The 25,635-nt window shown below is 43.7% G+C and overlaps 1 protein-coding gene across 2 annotated transcripts in view; it reads right to left on the bottom strand.

The window, feature by feature from the left end:
* The window catches only part of FGD3 (FYVE, RhoGEF and PH domain containing 3), a 177,106-nt gene that overhangs the window by 52,178 nt on the left and 99,293 nt on the right, over window positions 1-25,635 (bottom strand). For both annotated transcript variants that reach the window (XM_019536933.1, XM_019536934.1), the window contains 3 exons: window positions 15,828-15,917; window positions 13,853-13,989; window positions 8,629-8,785 (listed from right to left, as the gene is read on the bottom strand). In XM_019536933.1, the coding sequence (XP_019392478.1) occupies window positions 8,629-8,785; window positions 13,853-13,989; window positions 15,828-15,917 (384 nt within the window). The remainder of the gene's footprint in view (window positions 1-8,628; window positions 8,786-13,852; window positions 13,990-15,827; window positions 15,918-25,635) is intronic.

The following is a 25,635-nucleotide window of genomic DNA, read 5'->3' as shown; positions in this document are numbered from 1 at the left end:
CCCTTTGGGCAGGGGGCTGGACTCGATGATCTCCCGAGGTCCCTTCCAGCCCTAATGTCTATGAAATCTATGAAATCTATGAAATTTAGTAGCTCCTCTCTATACCTGTTCCAAGTTGAGGTCTTTATTTAAAAAAAAATGTATAATTGTATATGTTGTTCCACATGAGGTCTTATCACTGTGTTCTATATAATAAATGGCATTAATGCTGGTTTGTCTCTACTGGAAATATCTCCCACAATACATTTCCCTTTTCACAGCTGCATTATCCTGGTAGATCAGTCATCCTGCCAGTACACAAGTAGTACGCTAAATTCTCCCCTTTCTCAGTTGTTTCCAGTTAAAGAGTAAGATCATACATTTGAGGACTGAAGTTTTGTTTTCAGTCCTCAAGTGTATGATCTTGCATTTGTATTACTGTATTTCATCCCATTTCTATTGGTCCAGTCCTTGAGCTTGTCCATTTCCTTCTGTGTGATACCTCCCAATTTTGTGTCCTATGCATATTTCATAGTATCATAGTATCAGTGCTTAGGGTTGGTAGGGACCTAAACAGATCATCAGGTCTGACCCCTAGCCCCAGGCAGGAATGGGTGCCGGGATCATATCACCCCAGCCAAATATCTGTCCAGCCTTCTCCTGAAGACCCTCAAGGTTTGAGAGAGTGCTACCTCACCTGGGAGCCCATTCCAGAGCCTGGCAGCCCAAACTGTAAAGTAATGTCTCCTGATGTCCAGCCTGAACCTTCTCTCTAATAATTTGTGGCCATTATTCCTAGTAACCCTGAGTGGTGCCCAGGGGAACAGAGCCTCCCCCAATTCTCACTGGTCCTCCCTGGTGAGTTTGTAAATGGCCATCAGATCTCCTCTCTTGTGAAGGCTGAATAGGTTCAGGCCTTTCAGCCTCTCTTTATAGGGCCTGCGGGTGGCCCCCTCTGGACCCTCTCAGTGCTAGCCACATCCCTCTTGAAGTGCGGTACCCAGAACTGGACGCAGCACTCCAACTGTGGCCTGGCCAATGCCGCATAGAGGGGAAGGATAGCGGGGAAGTATAGAGGGGAAGGATCACCTCCCTGGACCTGCTTGTCACGCATCTGTAGGTGTATGACAAGGTGCAGTTAGCCTTACTGACCGCTTCCTTGCATTGGTGCCTCATGTTCATCCTGGAGTCAACAATGACTCCAAGGTGGTGGGGGGTCTACTACAGGCTGCTGTACCAGGATGACCAGCTACACTAGAAATTTTCCAAGCAGCTTGAAGAAGCTGTGAGGTCTAGAGATATAGTAGTCATGGAAGACCTTAACTACCCAGATATATACTGGGAGCAGCAGTCAGCTAAATCTAACTGCTTTCACAGGTTCTTAACCTGTATTCAAGACCTCCACCTAACCACCAGGAAGTAAGGTGTCCCACCAGGGGCAACGCCTTGCTTGACTTGGTGTTGGTTCCAGGGGATGACCTGGTCGGGGACCTGCAGATTCAAGGAAACTTAGGGGACAGTGATCACCAAATGATTAAATTCACTATCCAGCGAAGGGCAGGCATTATACCCAGCAGGGCATGGGTGCTAAACTTTAAAAAAGCTGACTTTAATAGACTCTAGGGAGTGGGTTAGCAGGGTGCTAGGAGCTAAGAACTTAGATGCATTGAGGGTCCAGGATGGGTGGACATTCCTCAAGGAAACCATTCTATGGGCTCAGAGTGGGTCAATCCCATGGCAGAGGAAAGGCACCACGGGGGCCAGGAAACCCCTTTGGCTAACAATGGGCATCTAAGATACCTTAAGGGGAAAAAAAAAGGTATACAGGAAGTAGAAGCAGGGGGTAGCTAGCAAAGAGGAGTATACTTCTTTGGCCTGCACCTGCAGGGCGTTGGTCAGGACAGCCAAGGCAACTCCAGAACTCAGGCTAGCGTCAGGGATTAAGGACAGTAAAAAGTCCTTCTTTAGGTACGTTGGAAGCAAAAAGAGCATGCAGGGTAGCATAAGACCCATACAGGAGAGGCAGGGGGGTTAGTGACAGATAACAGGGACAAGGCAGAGGTCTTCAATGAGTTTTTTTTCTCTGTCTTCTTAAACAGGAATCTAGATGAACCCTCAAAATACATCACGGACACCAATGAAGGGAACATCAGCCAATCAATGGTCAGTGCCGACACGGTAAAAAGACACTTGGAGGGACTGGACATATTTAAATCACCAGGACTGGAGGGACTCCACTCACAGGTAATGAAGGAATTAGCAGGGGTCATATCTGATCCACTGGCAAGGATATATGAGCGCTCATGGTGCTCAGTTCAGGTTCCAGAGGACTGGAAGAGGGCTAACGTCATCCCAATCTTAAAGAAGGGGAGGATGGAGGACCCAGGAAACTATAGAACAGTCAGCCTTACCTCTATCCCTGGGAAAATCCTAGAAAAAATTATCAAGGAGCACATCTGTGGGAGCCTGTTGGCTAATATGATGCAGAGGGGTAACCAACATGGGGTTTTAGCAAGCATGTCCTGCCTGACTAACCTAGTTTCCTTTTATGACAAGACCACCAATTGTTTAGATGCAGGAGTCGAGGTGGATATTATCTATCTGGACTTCAGAAGGCCTTTGATAATATATCCCATACCATCCTTATAAATAAACTGAGGGGATTTGCCTTGGATGATTACATGGTAGACTGGGTAGCAAATGAGCTCAGAGGGTGATAGTAGATGGGTCAATGTGGAAAGATGTGGCAGTGGAGTTCCTCAGGGCTTAGTTCTGGGGCCAGTGCTGTTCAACATCTTTATCAGTGATCTGGATAAGGGGGTGGGAAGCACCCTGTCCAAATTCGTGGATGACACAAAACTATGGGATGCAGTTAACACCATGGAGAGGAGGAACCAGATCCAGGCTGACCTAAACAGGCTGGGGAAGTGAACAGAGCAACAGGATGCAATTCAATAAGGACAAGTGCAAGGTGCTGCATCTAGGAAGGAAGAACTGCCATCATACCTACAAGCTGTAGGGCAACCTTATCAGCTCCACAGAAGCAGAAAAAGAGCTTGGAGTCACTGCTGACTCCAGGATGAACATGAGTCATCAATGTGATGAAGCAGTTGGCAGAGCCAATTGCACCTTGTTGTGCATCCGTAGGTGCTTCACAAAAAGGTCCAGGGAAGTGATTCGCCCCCTCTATGCAGCACTGGTCAGACCACAGCTGGAGTACTGTGTCCAGTTCTGGACGCCACAGTTCAAGCGGGATGTGGACAAGCTGTAGAAGAGCCACTCGCCTAATTAGAGGCCTGCAGGGAAGGCCCTACAAGGAAAGGCTAAGGGACCTTAACCTCTTCAGCCTCTCCAAGAGAAGGCTGACAGGGGACCTTGTGGCAGCGTACAAATTCATTAGGGGAGAGCAACATGAAGAAGGCGATGATCTGCTCACCAGGGCACTCCTTGGAATGACAAGGAACAATGGCCATAAGGTACTAGAAAGAGAGTTTAGGCTGGACATTAGGAAAAAGTTCTTCACAGTCAGGGTTGCCAGAATCTGGAATGGGTTCCCAAGGGAGGTGGTGCTCGCCCCATCCTTGGGAGTTTTCAAGAAAGAAGAGGCTGGACAGGCACCTGGCTGGGATCACATGACCCCAGAGTTGGTCTTTTCTTGCCTGCCAGGGGCAGGAGGATGGCCCACTGAGGTCCCTTCCAACTCTATGAATCTAAGATCCCTTTCTGCCACCATGTTGACAAGAAGGGTGTTACCCAGCCTATAGATGTGTTGCTGGTACTTGGCCAGCGCCCCACAAGTGCTCATAGAGCAGTGCCAGCGCCCCCGCTATGACCGCCACCAATTCCCTCAGTACTCTCAGGTGAAGAGCATCTGGACCTTCTAATTTAAACACGTCCAGCCCCAAGTGTTCCCTAAGTTGTCCTGGATCCTAGGCATGGCAGTGCCTCCTCTGGGTCCGTCTGCAGTTCTAGTGGGGGAGATGTCCTGGTCCCTGTTCAGGAATATGGAGGCAAAGAATTCATTAAAGAGGTCAGCTTTTTCATTTGCCGCAATCACCAGATTGCCGAGCCTATCCTGTAGGGGCCCCACGTTACCTGGTGCCTTCTTCTTACTTCCTACATATTTGAAAAAGGACTTTTTATTATCCTTAAATCTGGTCGCCATCTTTCATTGATCATCTTCTGTTTTTTTAAGCGAAGGTCATTTGTGAAACTGTTAAATAAGAACAGTCTCAAGACTGCCCACTCAAGGGCAGCACTAGCATCCCTCTAGCTGAATCATTTGCCCCTTTGCTCACCTTAAAATTCCTCTAGTCCTCATCTTTTCCAGATTCACTAATAATTTCCCATTAGCACTGTATCACATGCTTTAATGGAGTCTAGACAGATGTCACCTGTCTAGAAAAATCACACTTGCCCGGAATGAACCAACTGTGGCAAATCTATGTTGCATTTTATCCAATTTCCTATTCACCTATATCTTTAATTATTCTTTCCTCCAGAATCTGCTTGAAAACCGTGAGATCAGATTATAGAGACAAAACTCATAGGCTTGTTAGTTACCCAGATGACCGTTTCCCCATTCGTAAATATAGGCACCACATTACTTCTTCTGTAATCATATGCTACCAGCCCCGACTTGATGCTTTTATTGTAAAATTGTGTGCTACCACAGTTATGATTTCATGTGCCAGGTCTTTCAGAATTCTGAGATGAAAACCATCCAATGTACCCAATTTGATTGTATTCAGCTCATTGAGTTTTGCTTTCCCCTTGGTCATGGGTAGGGCCCTGAGAAAATCGTGGATTTCTTGTCGAAAATTCGTGGCATGCGCGTGGGTGAAGTATCATTTTTCACAGAATATTTACAGAACTACCACTGATCTTGTCAAAATGGGTCCCAGTAGTTCTGTGACTACTCTGTGAAAAATTATACTTTACCTGTGCACATGCTGCATGCACGGCAGGCAGGCACATACCATAGGTGGCAGAAGGCCAGGGCTTGTGGAGCACTGCCCACTGCAGCAGGCAAATCTGGGAAGCGAAAGGGGTATGGGGGGAGGCAGGCAGATCGAGGCCCTCACATTGAGGGAGGGAGTGAGGCAGAGGCAGGGGCCGGAGCTGGAGTGAATGGAGCCCCAGGCTAGGTCGTGGGATGGTTGGAGCCTGGGTGGCTCATCCAAGGGCACTGGGGGGCTCCCTCTGCTGCACGCACCCCAGGGGAGGTATGGGGGGCATATGCCCCCCAGATTTGTGTGCTCGGTGAGGGTGGACTGCTGCTGCAGGCTTGGCTCTGCACCCTGATGCCACTGCCTTCGAAGCCATGTGCAACACCATGTGCCTGCTGCTGCTAGGCTGCGCTGCGTCCCTTGCCCACCTGGCAATGGGAGGCATATGGCATGGCGCGGCCCTCGAGGCAGTAACAGAGGGGAACAGAGCCCAGCCCACAGTGGCAGCCCGCTTCCGCGCCACACACAAATCCAGGAGGCATACACCCTCCATGCCCCCCCAGGGTGTGCACAGCAGCAGGAGCACCCCCCACCCTCCCGGATGAGCCACCCAGGCTCCAACTGCCCCAGGACCCGCACATGGCCACATGGACCCCAGCTCCTGCCTCTGCCCACTCCCTCCTTCACTATGGGGGCCTTGATCTGCTCCCTGCCCACTCCAACAATCTCCAAGCCCTGGCCCTCCAAATCCTCTTCCCCCCTTGCTCCCTATACACTTACCTTCACCCAGCTGCCTGGCTGTGTCCTGGCCACGCCTCCAGCAGCCACTTGCAGGCTGTCAAAACACAGGTTTCCCCTTACAGGCTGGAATGTTGCCAGCCTGCAAAGGGAAACCTGTGCTTTTGCACATTTTTTGGCACAGGCTCACGACCTTTAAAAATCGCAATGTGGAACTAATTTCACAGTATCCGCATGGTCTGCAAAATCACTATTTTCTCAGAGCCCTAGTTATGGGCATTTTAATTTCCATACCCTCATTCCCATTAGCCATCCTGAATTTGCCCTCATGTTCAACATCATTATCCTTATTAAAAATTGAGGCAAAGTACAGCATTCCTTTAGGTTTTTGGCCAGATAATCGTGGATATAGACCCTAAGTTTCCAAGGAAGCTTGGACTTCAAGAGCTGGATATAAATCCAACATAAGGTTGCTTGAAGTAATCTTAATCAATAGATAGTGATCAATTTGTGTCTGAAAAGACTGTCAAGTAGTTTTTTACAAGCTCAGTGTAATTAATTTTTGTTAATGCTGTAACCAAGATAAATATGCCATTTCTAAATCCCTAGAGTGATATTAACACCCACAAAGAATCTCATAATTAAGTAATAAAACACAACTGACAGTGTATTTCTGCAGGATTATAGTACATTTCCAGTTGTTCTTTGCAAATGAAGGCCAAAGGTTAAGGGACTTTAACCACATGAATTCTGTAATCAAGGTCTGCAGAAACATCATATCTAAGCAGAGCTAAACTCTGTGGGCAGGTTTTTATGTTTTGTGGCATACCAGTAAGAGATACAGGAAATCCTAAAGCAATTTCACTTAAATGAAAGTATAGCATTTTATATTTCTTGAATATAAAAATAATTGATATGATCAGTACAGAAGGCCCTATGACAATGCTTAATGTCATTTATTTAATTTTGTCCTGCATTTTCAGATATTGATAAGGGCTTTTAGTTTGACTATGCAAATCTGTGTCACAAAAGTTCTTGAAGACAAAGAAAGGCAAAACTGTTAAGACAACAATTGGGGTTTTTTAACAATGTATAGTGTTTGGATTTGTGGGATGAGCACTCTGGGCCATATCTTCAGCTGCTAAAGCTGTTACCATTGAGACAAGCTGAATGTCTGGCCTACAAACTCTGTTTCTTTTGAAGTAAGTGGCAGTGAAAAAGTGCCACAATTGGCTTTCAGAATTAAACCCCCAGATATATCAGTGTGGATATTACTCATCAGAACTCTTCTCCTGGGGCAAAAAGGACATTCATGATTCTGGACAGCTGCATGCATGTTTTGTGGACTCTGACAGCTGATGTGAATCATTTGTGGTGTTAATGTCTGGTGAAATGACAGACAGAAAGAAAAGGAAAATATATATCTGTTTGCTGCAGGAACTATTTATATGGGACTTTCTTATTTTTGAGAAAGAAATTCTTTCCAGAGGTCTGATGGAAACTGAAGACAGTAGGACTCTGTCTTTGGCAAGAATGAATGATAACACTGATCTTTTTTTCAAGTGACAATTAGTGTTAGGTCCAAAATTTCAAGCCCAGCTGTGGCCTTGCTTCTCTCTAGTGAGTAAGGCAGAGCCAGTTTTGGGTTCTGGGGGAAGTGGAAATGCTCGAGGCATTCTGCTGGCACAAAGCAGAGGCACAGAGTGTCTCAGGGAGCGCCGTGCAGCTTTCAGACAAATCGGTCAACCAGTGGCCTGTTTGGAGTACAATTTGTAAGGGCCTCAAAGTCCAACCAATAGGGGTGCTTAACCTTACAGAATCCAGTTAAAATAATTAAAACGCTGTCAGGCTGCGTTCAGATACAAGTAGAAGAAAGGAGCATGTATGGTGCAAGCCAGGTGGCAGGAGAACTTCCCTACCTAACGTTCTCATTCTTTCTTCCCCTCCGTCCCTCTGATTCACTGCGCTAGCCTGCGCTGATAGAGAGCAAATCCCTTCTTCCAGCATGCTAGCAGATTACTTAATTCACGACAGCTGTCCCAGCCCTGCTATCAGCACAATCCTTGCATTTAGGGCATGCAGCTGTGGTTTCTCCCCTCTGCACAGGAGGGAGAGGGAGAAGGGGTGGGGACAGAGAAGCTGGAGAGGGAGACTTAACCCCTTCTTTACCGAAGCTTAATTTGCAAAGAAATAGAGTGCATCCTCCTGGCGCCTGTAGTCAGATGGTAGTAAACGTGTTGGGCCTCAACTACATCCTTAACTTGTTTGGCCCCTCAGCCCCAAAGTAAAAAGGAAGGGAGAGAAGAAATTACAAAATCAATACTATATATAAGCAAAAGGATTTTCAGTGTTTATTCTTCATTACAGTGAAAAGTTCTGAGTAAAACACTCTCCTACAAAACTGTAAACCCAAACTACAGGAAAATGTCCAAAAGCACAAACAAAATTGAATCCTCTTTCATCTTCCAAAGTGATAAAATGTTCCAGGTTAAAAATAAACACAAATATAAAATGATTATTTTTTTGCTTAAAAATACACAGTTTAATTAATGTTAAGAGAAAGGTTTTTAAAAAAAATTATATGAAGTGGATCCACTGAGACTATGCCCGATTCAAAAATAAAACTGTCATGTTGTCTTTTTTCCTGAGACAAACTCACTATTTATTATGGTCTTGTAACAATAAAGGGGAATTGCTCCACATTTTTAGAATCCGTGTAAAGAAAGCGAATAAACTGATCAAACTAGTGTAAGCAAGTGTTACTGTCATGGCTCTAACACTAACATTCATACATGTGCAACAAAAATACCACTTACGTCAAATTTATATGCCACTACAGAAGAAGGAAAAAAAGGATTTTTAGGAACACTACCTTGTGCCCACTGCACAATGCTAGAACTCAGCTGGTAAAGGAATGAAATCTTATCATGTTGGAGGTACGTGAATACAAGTGGCTTTATACCTGTACATTTTGAACGACATCTTTAAACGAAGATGATCTCTGCATCCACGTATTCACCAGGTCCATTGCTCTGTCAAAGTTCTTTACATATTCTCCATACATCTTCAAAAATGGAGCCAGTTTTTGAAATATATCTCCTAGCCGTGGATTTATGTTCCTATTGCAAAGAGGACAGATGATTACAGATTTGTCTAGAAATATTTTGGGAACTACAAATAAATACCATGTGTGCACAAACACACACTTTTATACACACCCACACACACGACCTGGGCATTTTCAGTCCTATTTAGCTCAAATATACATATGGGAAATGACTTAGACTTCATTCAGGTTGTACCCGTTTACATCAAGGTTCACTTTACCCCTGTACAACTTTGCTGGGGAAAAAATCTCTATCAGGTGTCTGGTAAGTTATTTAGTTGAATAAACACACAATGCTTTTTTCCACAGAGACGAACATCTGAAGAAACAAAGAGAACATTAATCTAGGTGTCCACCCAAAGATAAATACTTCAGTGTAGGGGGAACATAGAAGCACCCTCATCTGTATGAAAGCCTTCCCAACAAATACTCTTTTGACAAAGATAGAGCCAGGACCAGGAAACAGAGTATCGTGGTAAAGTCTATCTACAAGCTTTAGGATTCTCTGTGGGTACGGCCCCAGAGATTAGGAACAAAAAATATAACATGCCTTCACGTCTCCCAGACTCTAGGCTTGGCCGGGCTCAGCCTGTGCTGAGTCAGAGTAACCCATGGGGCTGCTGTACTTTACAGAAGATTTCCATATTTAACCCTGGGCAAAACAGCTTGAGCAAAGGCAGTTGTTGCATTTGTCACACTCTTTCCTCCCATGCCATACATTCTCCTTCCTCAAAATGAGGGCCAGAAGAAGAAAGCAACCACCAGGATCCATCCTCTGCTAGGGAAATTTTCTCCCTATTATATTACTGGAATGGCATGAGAAGGCCATGACAAGAGGCAAAGAATGAGAGAGGGAAGCCCTCAATAAGTATGCAGAGCTGGTTAGGAACGATTCTGTTTCTGGGTAAGGAAACCATGCTCTCCCTTCTCTGTGGATTCCCTAAGTGCCCAAGGGAAGAAGTGATCATATGATTATTAACTGGCACAGGCACTGTATTCTTGGATGACAGATGGGATGAGAGTCAGAAGGCTTGGTTTCCATTCCCATTCTGTCACTGATACCTTCACAAATGTGGCAGGTCACAAGCTCCATCTGTCTTGGCTCCCCAGCTATAACATTCACTCTGCCTACCTTAAAGGGGCACTATACAGCTCAAACACCACAACATCCTTAGCTAGTGTGTGCCACGCATGCAAAATATTAACAATATGACAACAGAGGGCAACACATACAATGGATACAGATTTTGTGCTGCTACACATGTTGTTCTGCAGGACAGATATACTGGCATCACATTTCTACAGCTGAAGGATTTAGGCTGGGATTTTTAAAAGAATTAGGTGCATACATGTAAGTGAGAGATGAATTCTTAACTTCCTTAAGCTCCTTCAAAAATGCCAATTGTATGTTTTTTCCCCCAACATCAAAGCCCACACCCTCCAAGAAACCAGCAGCATTTTTGAGGAGAAAAAAAATTATCTTAGCCCCACTGGTGCCCAATACAAGCTTAGGTAAGCTAGCTCTACACTACAGAACTATCTTCAAGTCTACCTAGCCTGGGGTGAGCCAGGCTGTAGCCCCAGGCACTGATGTAGTGCAGGGGAAGGGAGGGTGGGAAACGGCCACTGCTGGCAGCTACACAATGATGTCAGTGGTGCGGCAGCAACTGGAAGTTGCTGTTGCCATTGCTCCTGTGTGTGGCAGCTGCCACTTTGGAAGACCACTTCAAAATTTCACTCCTTTGACAGCTATAAATCCTTTCCTAATTTCTCATCCAAATTTATCTGTAGTCAGTTAGTAGGCGCTCAGTCTTGGCCTACTGTTGTTTTTCAGCCCAAAAAGTTCTACACAGTCTCTAATATTCACCCCACATATATATTTGCACAGGGTGATTGTATTTCCTCAATCTTTGTTTTGCTAAATTAAACAAGGGATGCTCCTTTAAATAAGATAAGAAAAGGTCACCATTGCCATAACCATCTTAGTGGCCCTTCATTCCAGGTTATGATCCTCTTTTCTGAATACTGGCAACCAGAGCTGCACAGTCTTCTAAATGGGACTTTACCAGTGCTTGGTACAATGGGATTAGTAACTCCCTGTGTCTACTGAAAGTACCTCACTTAATACACCCTATGATTACATTGGCTTTCTTCACAGCTGCACTACACTGGTGCCTTATGGTCATTCTATGGCAACAAACTGCATTTCATAGCTCATGCAACCTTTTTTTTCGTAGTCTCCTTGGTATCTAGTCTTTCTCCTCTCTGGAAATGTCTGTCCTTACCATTTTAGGTCATGTACAAATACCAGCCATTTTGTTTATTCCCTCTGGTCACTTAAGTACCGCGTGAACAAGACTGAACTTGGCTAAGTGAGATGTGAACTCCAATCCTATCTTGGTCAGTTTAGAGTAGTCGGGGAAAGTTTAACTTTCTGTTGACTTCACAGTATAGTATTAAAAGACTGTGCTGTGTCAGCGCAATCAGGGCTTCCTACAGAAGGAAAATGTCTTAGTAGACAATGTGTCATCCCAGATGTAATTTTCTAGCCCTATTGTTCAAATAACTGTCTCTCTCAAATTGTATAGCCTCCTTATTTGCAACTTGCTGCAATTTTCAGATTCTATCTTGAAGTATAAATGTTATTAAACTCTCAGCAAAGGCAATGTTTATTCTTGAACAAACATTAGTGTGTGCATAATATGGATATTAATATCTTTATGATTATAGTAATTTATCTTGTGAATGACAAATATCTCTGAACTTAAAGGGAAAAAGGATTATTCTGTGTATTGTATAGCAAATATTAATGGAACAGATTGAATACTATACTTCAACTTATAGATCCACATTATTTGTCTAGATGCATTACCTATTATAAAATTAATTATTCTTATGAGATTTATTAGCTGCAATTAATTTTAACATGGGCTAGGGTGGTGTAGGTATTAAGGCACACAGTTGATAGCCCACAAGTTGCAAGTTTGAAGCCACAGAAGAAGCATTTATGGCGCAGCCATGTCAGATTCCCATAAATCTGTGAATCCTGCTAAATACTTTGTCACAAGGATATGAAAAAGGAAGGAATTCTAACGTATTCCCAATTTAGTTCTTACAGAAACAGATTACTTGCATCAAGTCTTATGTATGATACACAAAGATCTACACCAGTGGTTGTCAACTGGGGGTTCGTGTAACCCTAGCAGTACTTAAAAGGGTCATAGGGGGTACAAAGAACTGATGTGGCTGATAATTGCTGCATGCATGCGCATAGCCTCAGTGTAGCATGCAGGCAGCCAGGAGTGCAGCCCAGACACGTGGAGAGCAGCTGGATCCAGCTGGTAAGTCTGTTGTGGGGTAAGGGGTGTGGGGGAGGGAGTAGGGTTGGGGAAGGGGCAGGGGCTGCCCAGCTGGGGCAGGTTGTGGGACTGAGCTGCGTGGGGGTGCTCCCACTGCTATGCGCACCTCAGGAGGGCATGGGAGGTGTGTGCCTCCGGATCTGCATGTGGGGCAGGGCAGACTGCCACTGTGAGCTGCAGCCAGGCTGGCATTGGGCTCTTCCCAGAGGCGGGCTGGGCTGGGTTGGGCTGCACTCAGAGTGGGTGGTGCTGGGAGGGGTGGTTGGGGGGTGCTATGGTGAATTTTAAAGTGGCTGCAACCCCCCTCCACAGCCCCACTCCCATATGCCCCAATGGTGAGGGACAGAGTGGGGCTGGGGCAGTGGCAGACGCTGTCCTGGTGGGGTGGAGCACAGGACAGAATCATGAATGGCTCACCCAGGGAGTACAGGGGCTGGCAGCTCCCACATGCACCTCAGGAGGTGTCTTCCCCCCGGGTGTGCATGAGGGGTGGGGTGGGCTGCGGGCCTCTGGTGGGCTGGGGCCAGAGCACTGCTGGGCTGTTCCCAGCGGGGGTGCTGGGCCAGGCTGGGAGGTTGGGGGGGCTACGGTAAATTCTGGAGTAGCTGCAGACCCCTCCAGTAGCCTCCTCCCTGTGCCACCGCCACCGGCCCCAAGCACAGCCCAACCCAGACCCCACCAGGAAGATCCCAGTGCAGCCTCAGCCCCAGCTCACCCTGCCCCATGTGCAGATCTCAGGGCACACCCTCCCCATGCCCTCCTGCAGTGCATGAAGTGGCAGGAGCTGCCATCCCCCAGCTGAGCTGCTTGCAGCTTTGTCCCATGCTCCACCCCAGGTGGGCAGTGCCTACCCCCCTGCTTCAGCTTCAGCCCCAGCCCCAGCCCCAGCCTCATTCCTTCCCTCACCATAGGGGCCTAGAGGAACAGGGTTACTGGGGAAGGGACAAGCTACCCAGGCTGGGCAGCCCCTGCCCCAGCCCCACTCCCTCCCTCAACCGCTAGGGGTCTTCCATCTGCCCCTCTCACAGCAGCAGCCCGCCCTTGCCCCACACACAAATCTGAGGACACACACCTCCCATGCCCTTCTGGGGTGCAAGCAGTGGCGCGAGCCACACCCCCTCCCTTACCGGAAGAGCCACTTGCAGCTCTGTTCTGCGCCCTCCTGTGCAGCACTTGCCCCAACCCCACTCCCTTCCTCACCATGGGGGCCTCGATCTGCCCCCCCAAAAACAAGGAAAAAAAAAAGTAAATGTGTACATGAGCTGAAACTCTGAGACAGAAGGGGTACATTTGTTAAAAAAGGTTGAAACACCCTGCTCTACACCATTATAAGAGTATATGCACATCTTGTGTAAATACATTGAGGCTCTCATTTCTTCTTTGAATGCCACACAGTGGCATTCAACCGTGTCCAAAATAATACAAATAGCAAGTGATCTGGCCTTCCCATAATTTTTGAATTTGGGAGTGATGGACATCAAAAGACTGACCAGATCATGTGATACTTTGTATCTATAAAATACACTTTAAGAAAATATTTTTTATCAATCTGTGTGTTTGGGCTTGTCTTTATGACCAGGAAAGTATAAATTGCATGATTACATTTATATCGTTTGAGAAATATTATGACACCAAATAATTAAAACTGTTGTAAGACTAACTTTTCTAGTTGAAAGAGCACCTTTCAAACTAAGTATTTATTTGTAACTTTGGTTACCCACCACTCTTCTGTAATTCTTGTTTTCAGCTCAGGCAAGAGAAACTGTCCATGGAAGCAATAGATGGAAGAAATATTTGAAAAGATGCCAGTTATCACATCAGACTGAATGCCTGCTTCAGACAACTGAGTGCAGAAAACCTGCATGGAAGAAACAAGACAGTAAAAGTTACTTAATGCTAATTAAAAATCTGACATTTTGTTACAAACCCAGATATTTCAAGTAGGAATTCATAGTGTTAAAAACATTCTGGCCTGTGGTGGGCTTTCTGAATTCTATAGTTAAAAACAAGTGAAAACTAAGAGCTGGTATTTTCTGAGGGGTGCTTTGAGTCTAACAAAGTTGAGAACCACTGTCATGGGATGACATGTCCTGTATTTTACAGTATTCTTTTTGAAAGCTACATTTATAGTAGTGGCTGAAATACAAACAAAGCTCATTCTTACTCATGTGAAGCAATATAAACCACAGGAAATTCTGTACTGTCAGGGGGCAAACGGAAAGGAATTGTATGCCCTTCTACAGGGGTGTCAAAGATATGCCTGAAGAGTCTTATGCTTGGCTCTGGTGCTGCTTGTGAGTTTTGGAGTTGATCCACAGACAGCATACTTGGCATGCTGGATAGTGCCAGAGGCATTCACTCTGAGACCGTGCCACATGAAACACACGCTACAACACATGTCCTGGAGCAGCTGCCATGTGCAGCACAACCCCAGGGCAGCTGCTGCATGCAGTATGCCCCGAGAGCATCTGTAGTAGCACTGTGCTGCCCACGACACTTACTCCAGCCACTTCAGGAGACGTGGTGGATCCAACACGCAAGGGCCAGTCTGTGGGTCTGATTCAGCCTGTGGCCTGGCCTCGCACCACTCATCCAGCCTGCAGGGACTGCCTACAGAATCAACCACTAGCCTATCAAATGAAATTTAAAGATTTTTCTAAAATTTTCAGAAACAACCAGAGCAAACAGAGCCAAAATTTTCATGGAAATCTTTAGCTCTGAAGAAAAAAGTTTTCAAATAAAAATTACAGCTTGCCTAATTGAATTCACAGCAAGGGGACAGTTTTCAGTTTTAAGAAAGCCAACAAACCCTATTGGGCACTGAGACTCTCCATCATTTTTAGCCCTTCTTTCTTCTATGTTTATACATTGCACAACTGCCTTGGAAGTAATAGAGACATTGCTCTAAATCATCCTAACTTCAGACAACTTCATATACAAAAAAAGTTAAAAACTGTTAAATCATGTTTCTGCTTTCTCTTTTATCACCAACATAAACATAAAGGAGGTAATAGGTAAAAGGATATGACTAAGTGAGGAATACAAAGTCAAAAGGGCCTGATACTGGCAAAACTTGCACTGACAATCTGTTGTGGATCACCCTAAACTAAATTTGCTGAGATCCCTTTTCCACTACCACTTCTTTCCTCAACCCACCTCTGCTCTCCTACCCCTAACTAAGCCAAACTACTCCTTCCAAAAACTATATTAGCTACTGGCAACCAGTCTCTCTCCCATAGTGGCTTTGTGTTTGGCCGCTGTAGCAAGGATCAACACATAAGAAACATCAGGGCAGCTGGGTTGCAAATGGGACAGAAGCTGTCCACCTGGAGCGAGAACTGGAAATCCAGCCAAGATACAAATTCTGAAAGCCAGAGAAAAAGGAAGTTGAATTACAGGCTAGTGGCTGGAGAAGAAGACACAACTTGTGAACAGACTGTTAAAAATTCCAAGATCACAAAAACCTTTTAATAAAAAACTTTCCATGACTCATCCATGACTTTAAGAAGCAGTTACCAAGATGAACTTTCAAACTTACCTACCAAAAAAGCTTTCTCAATTTTGACTTTACTAGAATATTCTGATATCACAGAGAAAATCTTAAACCATATACACCATAAACATAACATCCACATTTGCCTAAGCAAATCTTTTTTGTGAATAGAAAATGAATCATAACTTGATCAAAGCAGTTACCTGATCCAAGAGATGCAGTCTTCTAACATATGCTTCTTCTGTGTGAAGCAGTTCATTTGCAATGTTGAACAGCTTTTGTGGCTCTGTACACTGAAAAAAATATTAATTACAAATGTAATTGTCCAATTATTCATTGAGCATTCTACTTACCAAGATTCAGTGGCCAAGTTCCCCACTGGTGTAGCTGCTGAAATAAATGATGATACCACATGAGAGAATTTGCCCCAGTATTTCTAGTCAAAGGACTGCTTTGCTGCTGGGGCATATTTTATGTTCTAAAGCTAATTAGGACACATGCCAGCTGGCTGAGATGGCACTTTAGTTCTTTAGGCACAAATAACAAAATCTCAAGAAGAACAGAAAAGAATAAGAGATCTCTTCTACACTAGCTATTAGGTTTTCAGGATGAATAGCATACTAATTTGGAGACTAACAGGCTTATCATCATATCGCCTAAGGTCCATTTTTTTATATCGAACTATAAAACCCACAGAATCCACAGTCAGAAAAGGTCATTTATGTCATGCAGCCCATGCCCCTGCAAGGGCAGCATTGTTCTCCACAGTGCATTTCTAATAGCATGTATGGGACATATAGATAACATATGTATTATATATATGTAACAGTATGTATTCTTGCATACTTCAATAGAACTCAATGTTGAAGAATTTCTTCCCCTGGTATTCATACTAAATTGTTCATCCCATTATTTCTCATGTATCCCCTGCCCCATTTTTGTTTTTCTGGCATGCTGGCACTCTGACACTTTGCAAGGTAGACACTAGGGGTGTGCGAAGCAGGCCCTATTCTATTTGGATTCGGCCTGAATCAGGGACAGTGATTCGATCTGTTGATTCAGATCACTGTCCCCGATTCGATTCAGCCGAGTCCAAATCTGAAGATTCGATGCTGATTCGATCAGCAATTCAGACATAGACACAGCTTTAAATGTTTTTTCTATATAGCTCGAGGTATCAGTATGGGTTGTGAATGCTGTGATGCTGGGGCAGATGGAGCATCCCACAGGAGGATGGGGGGGCCCCCCTATGTGTTTGGCAACAAACCGGGAAGTGGACTGGAAGTACTTCCGGTCCACTTCCGGGCCTGCTGAGGAGCACATGGGGACCCCCGTCTCCTCCTGGGTGGCCCCCAGACCCAGGAGGCACCAGTTGCCAACCTGGGAGGGGTGGGGTACAGGAGGCCCCTGCTGCACACTCCCAACAGACACAGAAGTGAACTGGAAGTGCTTCTGGTCCACTTCCGGGTCTGCTGCCAAATGCGCCCCTCATACTTCTGTGAGACATTCCACGTGCCCCAACATCGCAGCATTCACGAGCCATGTCTGGTACCTACAGGTATGTAGAAAAAAAACATATAAAACTGTGTCTATGTCCGAATGGTGGAATCTTTCCAGATAGATTTGGAGGCTTCTGATTTGATTCGGAAAGGTTAAAGGATCCTCTGATTTGATTCAGATTCAGAGATTTGGCCACTAAATGTTGCCGAATCGAATCAGGGACCAAAGCTTGGCACAACCCTGTTAAACACCATGCGGTTTTTTCAGCACTCTGGCCAAAAGCATTGCCTACCCCTGATCTAGTCAGTGTGTTATGGTAGTCAAAAAGCAAAGAAAAGTATAAGGTTTATGAAATGGGAGAGAAAATAAATATTAAAAATATTAGAATTCCCTTAGTATAAAGGGATGGTATACCCTGGATAGAAATGCTATGTCCAATTCAGATCTTGCTCTCTGAGAAACATAAAATAGAAACAGCAGGAATAAAAGAAAGGTGAGAAAAATAATCAGGGGCAAGTTTTGATTTTCATTAGAAGACTGCAATGAGTGAATTGTTTCGAGAGGACATAAATAGGAGAAAACATGAGAGAATTACATTCATATATTGAATGGGATAGTGCAGGTAAATTAAATGCTTCTGTTTACTCTCATTTATAAGCCAAGCAAGTGAAAAATTCAGTGAACCTGAAAGGAAATAAATTTAGACAGAATGAAAATACTCTTTTAAAAATGGCAATATATAAGAACCCTGTCAAAATCATTGTCAAAATTCAAAAAGGGACATTTATATAGATAAGTGAGAAGTTCCACATTTACAGTAGATAGCAGAAAATACAAGTCAATCACTAAGTGATAGAGGAAAGAAATACATTTTCTCTGCATATTCCATAAAATGTTTATTTCACCCTATTCTGATGTAATTTCTTTAAATGTGCATTGCAACCTGCCATGAGCAATAGGATACTGTGGAAAAAAGCTCTGAGATTGCTCCCTATGTATTAAATTCATTGTGTGTAAACTGAAATAATCTATCTTATTTTAATTACTGCACTGTGCCCTACCTGACTGCACATATAATAAATATTGATTTTGTGCCAAATATATAAAATTAATGATAGTAAAGCAAAGCCCTGAACTTGCCAAGGGGAACTACAATGTAGTATTTTACACCGAAACATAGCTTTGATCACTCAAGTTGCAATAAAAGTATGAATCTCTCATTGGGAGTACATTTTTTACATCTCTCATTGGGGATACATTGCCAATTTTGCTGAACCTGGGGAAAAAATCTAACTGAAAGGCACAAAATTTAATCTGCTTTAACCGGATTAGCATACTAACCACTATTGTTTGATTTGTTTGACTTCAGAATTTGAAAAAAAATATTTTCCTCCAAATACATTTGTTCTCAGAAATAAATCTATATAAAACACAGGCACTTTTAACCTTCTGACCTTCACCATCTGTAAATCAGTTTATATTTAAAAAAAACCCTGCAAACATCTGTTCAAATATCAAACAATGGCTAAACAGAATTTTAACACAGTCTGGACAAAACGCTTTTAAAAAGACATTGTAGTGTCAGCTATAATTTCTGGTGGTGAAGACATGGGGACATTTAAATGGGTGAATTTTCTAAGCAATTCTGATACATGCTCACATTTCTGGCTGGCACAACATTTTAAATTTAGTATGGGACAAGTGCAAAGCTTAACACAGCTGGGCTGAACTTTACTTCAGAAATACTACTTGCTGGGTAAAGTACTGATCACTTTGGGAAAAGTAGCAGAATCTGGCTGTAAAAATGCCATGGAGATTTAGTGCTCTATAACTTAAAAGGGTAAAATTTAAAACACAACATCATGTACACATGAATTTGGTTTATTATGCAACAATCCGGACTAAACCTTGCTCAATTTAGTCATCAATTCCACTATTTCATCAGCAATCTGACTGAAGTCAAAAGGACTTTTCAGTTGAGCATGGCTAGCAAACTTTAACTCAATGTGAATTAGACAGCATCTGTAAGCAAATGCAAGTAAAATGTTTGGGGTACTGTCTGACAGTTAGAATACAGATGTGTAGGTCAAGAAACCCAGACTCTGTTCCACATCATGCTACTAATATGCTGCATGACCATGGCCAAGCCATTTAATCTCCTACTGCCTCCTCTGTAAACTATACTTAAACAAATGGCTGATAATATATGTTGGGAACCAACGAAAGAGAGCTATCTGTAAAGTATAAGTTTAGCATATCTAACAGAAGAAGTGTCACTTTCAACAATTGTAAATTATGTTCCTTTGTAGGCTACATGAATCTTCCAATTCTTAGTCCTTGTAAATATACCTTACTCCGATTTTGACAAATATTTTTGCCAGCTGACCAGTCAACATTGTAATTATGCTATGCATTCACCGCCCATCATTGCAGTTGTAAGCATACTTCAATTTTATATTTTAATTTTTAAGTATTATGTTGCATTTCTTAAAAGGAAGAGAAGAAAAAGGGAAGTAGCAAGTGTCTATTTTGTGACACAGGAAGCTTTCTACATGATTCAAAGTAATGACTGCAAGACACTCATTTTACAAATGGCCTGATTATTCCTTCCCAACCACCCAGAACACGTGGCCAGCACAGTGCTCTAATTCCAAAAAAGTGAGAAATTCCATTTTGCAAACACAGTGCCAATTTATTTATTTATTTATTACTGAAAAGGGGCCAGCTTTAAACATCTATTGAAATCTGTTTGTGCCTGAACACAAAGTTACCACAATCATAGCTGTAAATGGGGTAACTTCATACCAGAGTCAGCCACATGTATGTAGGATTTATTCAGACCTCAGTTTTGGCCCCAATGTGCAGCCACATGAGAGCCCCCATATTCCACTGAGCAAGCTGTCCATGTTGCTGCCGTCTGTAGATTGGGAATATAGGCTACTATGGGACTGCTACCCTCCTGTGTCAGCAAGTGGACAATGGGAAAGGAGGGGGTTAGTGATATGGGCAAGGCTCTATTGCTCCACTGTTATAATGTGCCAACAGTGCAGCTGAGCCAGGCCTGAAGGGCAAATGCCATCCAAAGAGCAAGTACAGACTACTGACCTTGACCTAGGAACAAGAGGGAAGCGGAGGCTACGGTGATCTTTGTGTCACAGCCTAGCTCCTTCCTCTCTCTTGGGACTGCACAACTCTAGACTGTCTCTTATCCAGGATAGATTACAAAATACTAATCAAGCCCTCAGTTTGCATTTATAACTCTTTTTTTTACCCAAAGTCAGAACTGCTTTCAAGCCAATTACTTTCCCGTTTACTTCCATCTCCTCTAGACGCTTGACCAGCTGCATCAACAGGATCAGTTGTTATGGAGATGAAGATCTGTATGTCGTCAGCATAAAGAAGACTTTTCACCCTACATCTCCCTATTGTGTTTACCACCTGATTTAAACATACTGAACAGGGCAGAAAGGGTACTGTCTACTTCCTAAAGGTCTCAGATACATGAGACACCATCCCACCTCTGCCCTCACTCTCACCACACATACAGAAATCCTCATTTGAGCAAGCTGTGCTAACACCAACACAACATCAGTAATCAAGTCTTAAACCCAATTTTAAATTTTGGGAAAATGACTGTTCAACCAATATGCTACAAAAGTGACAACTCCTCACATTCCAATTCATTACAAGAGGCATCTGTACTTAATTTTGCCAAAGAGACTGGTAAAACACATTTTTATGAAAAGCTGGAAGCTGGTCTTAAACAGAAAATAGTTTAGCAAATACTTGTTATGGAAAAACCTTTCCACTCAAAAATGTTGAAACAATATTGAAGGGTTATTGATTCCATAGACTATTTATAATTCTCTAGAGTCTGGATGCCTCAGATTTCCAAGGTGGCAATAAGAAGATACTGATGAAGACAGTGAGTCTGTTGTTTCTTAACCAACAGTAAGACAAACTTTGACAAAGCAGATGTGGAATTCTGGGAAAATTAGATGGATTTATCTATAGTGTTTAAATATCATGGAACTAGGAAATAAAGAGACAACATGCCATGAAGTGCTACAAGCCTGCTGAAGGAACAAGTCTCAAAACCTGCTTTAGCTGGTTAAAATGGTCCAATTTCACAATAGTTGCAGGTGCTGGATCAGAAACAAAGGTAATGATTTCACTGCTCTTTCAAGGCAAAGTAAATACTTTCCAATGCGCATACAAAGACAATTTTACCAGAGTAATTCAGGTCAAGTTTCCTAATGGACAAGTTACAATGGCCCCACAAAGGCCCTAACAAAATTCCCACTGATTTAGAAGAGGACTAATTATGATCACAAAGAAGCTAATCCAAACATGCAGTATTCTGTCACACCTAAAATAGCTTACACTCATCACCGGGGATCCAGTCTGCAAGAGCTGTTTGGAGCTGCGCGGAGTAGAAGGAGGGTGATTGGAAACAGGGAGCAGTGGTGGGGTGGTGGTTGGAGAGCCAGGGCTTGGGGACTGGGTAGGTAGACGACAGGGTGGATGCTTGTTGGCCCTGGGGGGAAGGAGTTTGGGTGCTGGTGATACAGTGGGGCAGGGGGGTCCGAGGCAGCCCAGCTCAGCGTTGTTGCCAGTGGGGCCCACCAGAAGGTACCACCTGCCCCTCCAGTGGGCGAAGAGGACAAGGGAGGGGTCCTTCAGGAGCAGCGTGGAGTTGTGTGGCACAGGTAGCAGCTGGGACACCATATGCTGCCCGGTGCTGCCAGCTGTGGCTTAGAGGGAGGACCAGCACAGCAGCGTGAGGCCAAGTGCAGCTCTGACCCAGGCCATGCTGCAGGCAGCTGGAGGAGTGCAAGGGGCTCCAAGCAGTCTTCATCCCACTCAGAGTTGGTCTCGCTCACGTGGGCAGTGACAGAGCAAGTCTGGCCCAGTCCGAGCTGGAGGGAAGAGGGAATGCCAGTGGCACCACCCTGCCCCAGGCTGGGGCTCCCAGTCTCCTGACTCCACACGGCCACCCCTGCCCAGCCATGCAGCTCCCCGCTGCCCCTGAAGGACCCCCCAGCCCCTTCCCCTGCTGAAGTCCTGTCAGTCCACACTGGGCCAGGTGAGGTGGGGTGTGGGGGGAACAGCTAGGGGATCCCTCTGGCAAGGCTGCGGGAGGGAGTGGGGGGCAAGGGGCTACAGGTCAGAATGAGGGGCACCAGCGGGGCTGGGGATGGTGGAGGTGATGGGCTGGGAGTGAGGGGCACTGACAGGGCCAGGGGGCTGCGGGTTAGGAATGGGGAGCACTGGCATGGCTATGGGTGGGGGCTGTGGTTTGGGAGTGAGGGGCAACGGCATGGACAGGGGCAGTGCAGCAATGTATCAGGGCTGCTCAGCATCCTGGTGAGTGAAGGGGGCAGGGGGAGTTCTGATTTTCCAAGATAAAAAAACCAAAATCTAATGCCAAAATATACAGGTATTTAGAATTACTAGTGTGTGTGGGTGGGGATGGGGAAAAAAGAAAAAGAATAGAAATATTTTTCTTTGCAATGAATGTTATTCTTTTGTCTTTGCCTTTGTTTTAATGTTATTTACCATTCTGGAGGAGAAGGAAATAATCTAGGTATTTCATCATTATATATGCACAGCACAGCCTGTCTAGAGGACATCAATGGCTTCTGTAAATTAGCACCCAAATGCCTATCTGTCATTAATGAATTGATCCTTGTAAGACCCCATGATGTAGGAAAGATCCTATCCTATGATTTTACAGATGCAAAACTGAGGCACAGAGAGACACAATGGCAAGTCTGAAGTTACCCAGGGAATCTATGGCAAAATAAGAAACCGAATGTGGGTTTTTCCAAGTGCTGGGTTTTCACCCTAATCATTGAACCATTCTCCCTTTTTAATCCTACTTTAACCTGCTCCATCGGGCATTTATGAGCAGGTCAGGATCATACTCCAGTCTCTTTACAGATGGATGCCAACCAGTTCCCAGATGCACTGAAGAATGAATTATGAAGTAAAAAACTCTCAAGACAGTTGCACTCCTTTGGGACCATGAACATCACAAAGCTCAGGACAAAAAACCATGAGGGAACAAAGAAGGGATCCTACAATGAAACACACTCCCAGAAGAGATGAGGCAATTTTAGAGCTGGACTGACTGTCTTTAGAGTCCGCAAAACCTTGCCACCACAGTAAAAACACTGCTCACAACCAAAGCCTGCCCCCAAAAAGAAAAAAAAAAGATCAACAGAAAGCCGACCAACTAAAACCACATGCACATATCCACCCACATCAACACCCCAAGCAGAGCTTTCACTCTGAAAGAGACTCTGTTATGTCCACCATGTTGGCATTTTACTTGGAAGGCACTCACATGGCAATAAGCAGCAGGATGGATGGATAGAAAGATAATTTCAGAGCTTATGAATAAACATGTTTCCACATATTTTAAATATTTAAATAAAAAGACACAAAAAAGTATTAGTCACTTTCAGAGACATTACTAAATTCCTGCCAGGCTCTAGTTCCAGAACCCCCGCTAAAATTACTAGACTATAGAATGTGACAGCCATTCAAATCCCACTTCCATGTCATTTCCTCTCCGTAAGTATCAAGACTAACATTTCATTTCTGAGCTGCTGACATTTTCTGAAATGCTATCTAAACTAATATGCTCTCTATGTTCAGTTTCAGTTTGACAAAAGACAGAAAAGAGTCTCAATTACTCACTTTTGTGTTTTTAAAATATATTCCAATAAGTGCATACTGACAGGGAGATCTGTTAGACTGTGGCACAGACTCCCAAGGGACATTTAAAACTAGACTAAATAAAATGATAAAAGCTACATGTTAGGGAATTTCACCAGCCAGTGTTTTGTAGATGTAAAAGTTGTGGGAGGGGACAGCTGGGGTTGAAAACTGCAAAGCAAAAAAAGTCAGCATTTTTAAAATTATTCACGAGCTCCACTTAACCTGATGTACTGGGAATTATCGAGTCATCATTAAATCAATTTGAAACTGTAATTACTACGTCTCTGCTCCTGATTATAAACAAAAGCTTTCTGGAGACATGTATATTACTACTATTTTCCCCCAGTGCATGGTTCCAAAAGCTTGTGTTGAGGACAAGTGGTAGAAAAAGGGACAAACAGGCCCACACCTACCAAAAGCCTTTTTACAAATGAAACCTCCAGAAGACAGGGGATGGCCTTGCCCCCTTCTCAACAGCTGATACTGAGGCGGGGCTCTTTGGTTTCTTTATAGACAAGGAGTAGCAGCTTTATTCCACTTCCTCTTTAATGGAAACCTTTTTCCACTGTTTTTGGTGAGGGTGAAATGAATCTCTGAAACTGCTCACTTTGGAGTTGTCAACCACAGCAATCAGGACAGGTCGGTCTCCAAAATCGTACTAGTTGTTCCCACTGAAAGATCAGGTGAAGCAAAAACATACTCTGAGCTTTTCCAGATTCATTCCCCACTGCCTATAGTCAAAGTAAGTTGAATCAATGAATCAGGGAGGACAACATGGCCACATACTATGAAAATCACCCTTGCATGGCAGCTTTCCATTATAATTACACCATTAAAAGAGGGAGCAAACTATGTGGGTGCAAAAGTGGCAACGTACATCATGAAGCTTCTAGCATCTACACAGCTGCAGAGACAAGTTAACTATGAACAGAGCCTGATGAATGCAAAAGAAAGAAAATGAGCAGGATTTTTAAAAGGAGTGCAAGGCTGAAATTAATTTCCAAATACAATGGAGAAGATACAGAGCAGGCCAGACAATACAGTATATGCTTCAAGAACAAAGTATTTTAATTTAGAAGCTGTAACAGATAATTAACAAAAGAAATGTCTTCAAGTCTTCTGATGATTGACTACAGGGATAATTCCTTTCTCTAGAGTTTTCATTAAGCCTCTTTATTTACATATTCTTTGCACAGCACTTAAGATGCCAATCTATCAATTAGTAAAAAAAACTTGGTTTATGTTGTTTAATGGGAATAGTGTAAATTCTGACTTTATATTGAATTAGAGACAGGATATACAGAGGAAAAAATTATTATCATAAATGCTGCCACTGGCTCCCAAATATCTTACAAAATGCTGGCAGGCAGCACTAAAATGCATTTTCACAAGGAGTCAAATTCTTATAACTGGAACAACATAAGGGGACAGTTTTGGTTAATCCTGTATTCCTGACAAAATAATTCTTCCAATGATTTCTGTTTTACCAGACTAGAAACTGTAAAATTGAGTCTATTATCATCGTTGTGGCATTTTACATTCATTAAATAAACTCTTTATATTGGAAAAAAATAAATTATATATTCTATATCTCTATATATTGCAAGGCAAATGGAAAGTGCCTGATTGAAATCCCTTTTATAATGGAGCAAGCGTCAGATGGACCAAGAACAGCCATGTTGTGACATGTAAACCACTGAACAGTCATCAGATGAGAACAACTGGTTTGAGCCAACAAACTGCCTGTGAAAAGCTCCTGACAATAACCAAATCCTTCACCGATCT

Source organism: Crocodylus porosus, unplaced genomic scaffold, assembly GCF_001723895.1.
Source record: "Crocodylus porosus isolate Cpor-Errol unplaced genomic scaffold, CroPor_comp1, whole genome shotgun sequence".
Lineage (NCBI taxonomy): Eukaryota > Metazoa > Chordata > Crocodylia > Crocodylidae > Crocodylus > Crocodylus porosus.
Note: the sequence above shows the minus strand (reverse complement) of the source record. Positions and strands in the feature narration are given on the sequence as shown.